This window comes from Pinus tabuliformis, chromosome 7 (assembly GCF_031772625.1).
Source record: "Pinus tabuliformis cultivar Carrire ecotype Pingquan chromosome 7, CPIR1, whole genome shotgun sequence".
In the NCBI taxonomy this organism is placed as follows: Eukaryota; Viridiplantae; Streptophyta; class Pinopsida; order Pinales; family Pinaceae; genus Pinus; species Pinus tabuliformis.
In genome coordinates this window covers 1,583,773,868-1,583,779,507 of record NC_142293.1, presented here as the reverse complement: position 1 = coordinate 1,583,779,507, position 5,640 = coordinate 1,583,773,868, and the positions used below count along the sequence as shown (strand labels likewise).

Sequence of the window (5,640 nt, the reverse complement as noted above, 5' to 3'; positions counted from 1 at the left end):
AGAAATTTGTCTTTGGTTGAGGTGCCTATCTATGATACGTCCGATTCATAGCCCCTTAGAGCAAGTATGGCTGCTGAATCATCCAAATGATCCCCATTATCTCTCTGAATATTAGGGGTCTTGGCGTTGATCCCAAATATATAACGCTAAAAAATTTCTTTTTCCAGTCCAGGGCTGCTATAATCCTCATCCAGGAAACCATGCACAAGAGGGAGGATACTTTAACATATTTTAGGAAAATGCTCCTTACTTGGTTCATGGTTGCTACAGAGGCTAATGGTTTATCTGGGAGTCTAGCTACTCTTTGGGATCCAGCTCGTGTAAGAGCCAAGGCGTACAAGTGTTGTGCAAGGATTATTATAGCGGTTTCCATCAGGGGATACGACTTTCCCATCAATATTCTCAATATATATGCGCCATATAAATCCCGTGCTCCCTTCTGGAAAAGAATTTTTGCCACAGACCTGTTTGACATCAACCACCTCCTTATTGCTGGCGATCTGAATGCGGCTTTGAAATCTGAAGAGGTATGGGGTCAGGGGAAGTTAAATAATGCACTTTCTGATCTCATTAATTTTGAGATGCTCAATAGGAATATGGTAGATATTACTCATGTGGTGATGAAACCGACCTGGACAAATGGCAGAGTTGGCAAGGCCTATATAGCAAAAAGATTAGATCGGTTTCTTGCTCATATCAGCCTCATCGATAAAATGGGTATGCCAAGCTCATCTGTGGAAAACATTATGATATTGGATCACAGTCCCATTCTTCTAACATGGCCTGGAAATCAATTCAGAAGGGGATATTCATTTAAGTTTGACAGAGGTCTCCTACAGGATTCTGCGTTCAATGAATACATTCAAAATGCATGGAAAGTGATTAAGGATAGGGACAAACTCCTCATATTCTCTACCTTTAGAGAAAAAATGGCCGAGATAAGGAGTTTGGTGAAAAAATGGCAGATTCAAAAACTACATAAAGATAGAAGAGATTTACAGAGGATTCAACAAGAGCTGGACTTGTTTCTCGGATCAACAGATTATGCTTCCTGCTCTATTGAGATGAAGTGTCGATTAAGGAATTTGGAGAAGGAAAAACTCAGTCTGCTGCAACAGGAGGAAGCAAAATGGAGGCTCAAAAGCAGAGCTTTATGGATTCAGGAAGGAGATAAAAACACCAAGTTTTTCCATAACTATGCAAATGCAAGGAGAGCCAAAAATTACATCTGGAAAATAAAGGATGACAAGGGTGGGTATGCTGTTTCCCAGGAGGACATCACAAAGCAGGCTATTTGTTTCTTCAAGGAATAGTATTGCAGAAGAAAAGATATTGCGTTTAGCGATATTCGATGGAGCATTGACTTGGTTCCGGAAATGTTTGACCAGGAGAAGAACGAAGCTCTATTCCGGCCAATCTCTGAAAATGAACTTCTTGGAGTCATGAAGTCCTTTAAGAAGGACAAGTCCCCTGGACCAAACGGATGGACAATAGATTTCTTGATCCATTTCTTCAACCTCTTCAAAGTGGATCTGCTCAGGATGGTGGAAGCTTCTAGATTATTGGGCAACATTCACAATCACACCACTTCCACTCTCATTGCTCTTATTCCAAAGAAGGGAGAGCCCGAATCATTCCTGGATTTCAGGCCGATCTCTTTATGCAACATAACATTCAAGATTATTACAAAGATTATAGCAGAAAGAATCAAAGGGATGCTGGCATCCTGTCTCTCTCCAAATCAACATGCTTTTTTAAAAGGTCGAAATATTCTAGATGTCGTCGCCAACACACAGGAGTGTTTACATTCTATGTTCTTGCATAAAGTTAATGCTGCTATTATGAAAATCAACCTCCAGAAAGCATATGATATATTGGACTGGGGATATATGCAAAGTCTCTTGGCGAAAATTGGACTGAATCCCGACCCCATTCGATGGATTATGGCATGTATCGAAAATGTAAACTACGTTGTCATAGTTAATGGTATTCCCTCTCCATACTTTCGTGTGGAAAGGGGCCTTCGACAGGGCTGTCCTCTGTCACCTCTCCCCTTCATATTGGCCATGAATGCCTTGAGTCTGCACATCAACCGCGCAGTGGAGGAAAAAGCATATGCTCCGGTAAAGATCTATAAGCAAATATATATCTCTCATAACCTGTTTGTTGATGATGTATTATTATTTGCAATGATGTCTAAAGCAACCTGGATGTGCATTAAGAATATTCTTGACCATTTCCAAAGGGTGATTGGGCTTGTTATTAACAAGGCCAAATCGATCCTGTATCATAATGAAACCGACTGGGACATGACCTTATGGATTGCTCAGCTCTTTGGAATAGAAACAAGATCTTTGTCTGAAGGAATTAAGTATCTGGGATTCCGCCTAAAAGCTAAGGCTTATTTAAAGAATGATTGGAGGTGGCTTGTTGAAAGATTTTTTAGTAAGATTTCATTGTGGGAATACAGATCTTTATCGTTGGGAGGTAGAGTCGTCCTCACCCAATCTGTCTTGATGCAAATGGCGGTTTACTGGGCCCATCTTTATCTGCTCCCGGCCAGTATTATCTAGGCCATGCACAGGATCTCCGCCAACTTTATTTGGGGTGCTAAAGCAGAAAGAGGTAAAATCCATCTGTCAAAATTGAATCTCTTAACGTTGCCAAAAAAGTTTGGGGGCTGGGGTTTGATGGATGTAAGGATTTTCGGAAAAGCCCTGGTCTGCAAAACCTTATGGAGAGGAATCTTCGGCACAAATCCTTGGAGTGCAATCATTCATCAAAAGTATCAAAAAGGTAGAAGCTTGGAGTTCTAGTTCAGGTTCGGTTCCATTGGAATTAAATAGGGGTCTGCAATTTGGCTCAACTTCAGGAGAATTGAGAAATACTTCTTTAACAATCTAAAATGGAGGATATTCTTCGGAAGGAAAATCTTCATTGGTCTCGACTCAATGGCTGGCTATAGGGGTAATCTCCATGTTCCGGCTCCTCTTCTTTTTTTCCTACACAGAATGGGTATTTTTACTTGGGACAGGATTATCGCGGAGTGGAGGGGTCTTACGCCTTCGCTGAAGGATGCAGCTGTCATTGGCCTTCCTCAGGCCTTGCTTTTACTTTGTGAAAATGTTAAGAATGCTCTTGTTGAAGGAGGCATGAAACGTGCTGAGACTGAAGATCACTTAGTATGGTCCCTATCTCACTCTCATTCAATTGCGACTGTTAAAGACATCTACTCCGATCTCGTCTCCAAAAAAATTATGCCTGCAAGACAGATTTTTCTGGTGCATTGGTGGAAACTTGGTTGTCCTCTCAAAGTGATTATCTTCTCATGGTTAGTTTTTTACAACAAGAATTTAACATGGGAAAACTTGAGGAAGAGGTCTTGGCATGGTCCTAGCAGATGTGTGTTGTGCAACACGGAGGAGGAGACAAACTTCCACATGTTCTTCAAGTGTGCGGCCTCCCAACAAATCTGGTATGAATTGGCTTCTTCTTTTTCTTTTCCTCACCTCATTTTCATTTCTGTTAATGCAGCTTTTGCTTGGTGGGGAAGACAAGAAGCATCTAAGCGTCCAATCCTTCCCATCACATTATGGTGTGTTTGGAAGTGGAGAAATTCAAAAAATTTTGAAGACTCAAACATCTCCTTCAAGTCTGTTCTGTTTAGTTTCTACTCTTTCTATCAATCCATCCAAAGATAGGTCAAAGTCTGGAGCTAAGTCTGGCGCAAAAAGCTTCGTTTTTGTGGGTGTCCAGGATCAATCACCGAGAGTACCAGCCATCTGGGTGCTCTGGGATCCTCTCCTTTTGTTCATTTTGGTTTCTTTTTGTTAACAATCCATATCAGCAGCACATTATGGCAACATTGTTGATATATGGTTTTTGATGTTGTCAGGCCTGATATCATATGATTCTATTTGATGCTCTGTGTTCTCATTTTATATGTCTTTCAACTATATGTAATATCTGTTCTCAGTTGTCCCATGAGTCTGGTCACCATTGATATGGGAACCAAATCTTTTCTCTGTTATCCACAGATCATGATGTATATATTGCCTCAATATAATATATTGCTTTTCATTCTGAAAAAAAAATAATTGTAGCCGATTTGCATCTTTCAACTACATTTGAAAAAATGGTATGATAGTAAATCTTATGGACTTTATGGGGTGCGCGTGACTTATATTAGCCGGGCAATTTGTCCAACTACCACCGTCCAATGATTCTGGCCGATTTGCATCTTCCAACTACTCCATTTGAACAAATGGTGTGACAGACTCATTTCTTCCACTGATGTGATAGAAGCTTTCCAAATCTCATGGAATTTCTGCACATAGTCTAAACATGACACAGTTTCGCCTAGTAATAATTTTGAGAAAATCAAGTAAAAAGTTTTGAAATTTTGGGTGAGCAAAAATATTATTATTTATTAATGATGTTGAACTCATTTTCATTAATTTTTTTTTTTAAACACTCCACAGTCAATTTTCTTATAATTTTTCCTTTGTACTAAAAAATAATTTGTTTTCACTACAAAATTATGGCTTCAATAAATAAGGCCAAATATATGGGCGTGTTAGGTGCCTTATATCGATAATGGTTCAAATTGAATACCTTATCCGAAGGAAGAGTTGTACTTTTACTCTTTTATTCTACCATCAAGATGCCAGGAGACTTTTTTCTAAGCAAAATGTGAATCTTAAAATGTATCGTTTATTATTCAATTTTAAGGTCACGGCCAAGCTAGACACCACATTGGTGTATGAGGACTCACTTCCATGCAGTGATTTGACTGCTAAGTCTACAAATACATACATACTTTATCCCTCTCTCATTTTGACCCTGTGACATCTTAAGAAGAAACACATACTCTTAATATTTATACAAGGTAAAAAGTGTTTTCTTTTTAATATAATTTTTTTCTTACAATTCTCTTTTTTGATAAGTCTACAAAGACATACATACTTTATCCCTCTCTCATTTTGACCTCTTAAGAAGAAACACATACTCTTAATATTCATACAAGGTAAAATGTGTTTTCTTTTTTTTTATATATTTTTTTTCTTCTTACAATTCTCTTTTTTGAGAGATCGATACACTTATTTTTTTTTTATAATATCTCTATTTTTATTATTCATAATTCATTTTATATTTTTTCATATTATTTGTAATTTTTTTATTTATAATTTAATTTATATTTTATTATTTAAAAAATAAAATAAATTTCAAATTTTTTTTTTTTTTTAAATAATGAATTTCAAACTTGATAACATTTTCTCTTTAAAAATAATAAACTTCAAAACTTTTATCATATACAATTTTATTTTTAAGTCAAATTATATCACAACATGGATACATGATTCAAATCAATTATAAATTTTAGCTTTACAATTTTTTAAAAATAATAAACTTCAAACATTGACTATTTTAAAAATTAAAAAATTAACTCTTATTGTTAAAAAAAACCAAATTTCAAACTTAGACCATGCAAAATTTCATTTTTAAAAGAAATGATATGGGAAGACACATCACATAATAAATCATATTTTTTATTTTAATTTTTTTAATAAAAAATGGTTAATTAACTTACAAATTTATAATTAAGTTAATTAAAAATAAATAATAAAGTTTTTAAGTGTC

At 36.3% G+C, this 5,640-nt stretch overlaps 1 protein-coding gene across 1 annotated transcript; it reads left to right on the top strand.

Annotated features, from left to right (window-relative positions):
- The first annotated feature begins 200 nt into the window (after window positions 1–200).
- On the top strand, window positions 201–1,313 carry LOC149254138 (uncharacterized). The gene has a single exon (XM_089454697.1). The coding sequence runs from the start codon at window positions 201–203 to the stop codon at window positions 1,311–1,313; it is 1,113 nt and encodes a 370-aa protein (XP_089310823.1).
- The last annotated feature ends 4,327 nt before the right edge of the window (window positions 1,314–5,640 follow it).

Bases quoted from the DNA above. Each gene is read 5' to 3' on its own strand.
- LOC149254138 (XM_089454697.1), top strand. From the start codon at position 201: ATGCACAAGAGGGAGGATACTTTAACATATTTTAGGAAAATGCTCCTT.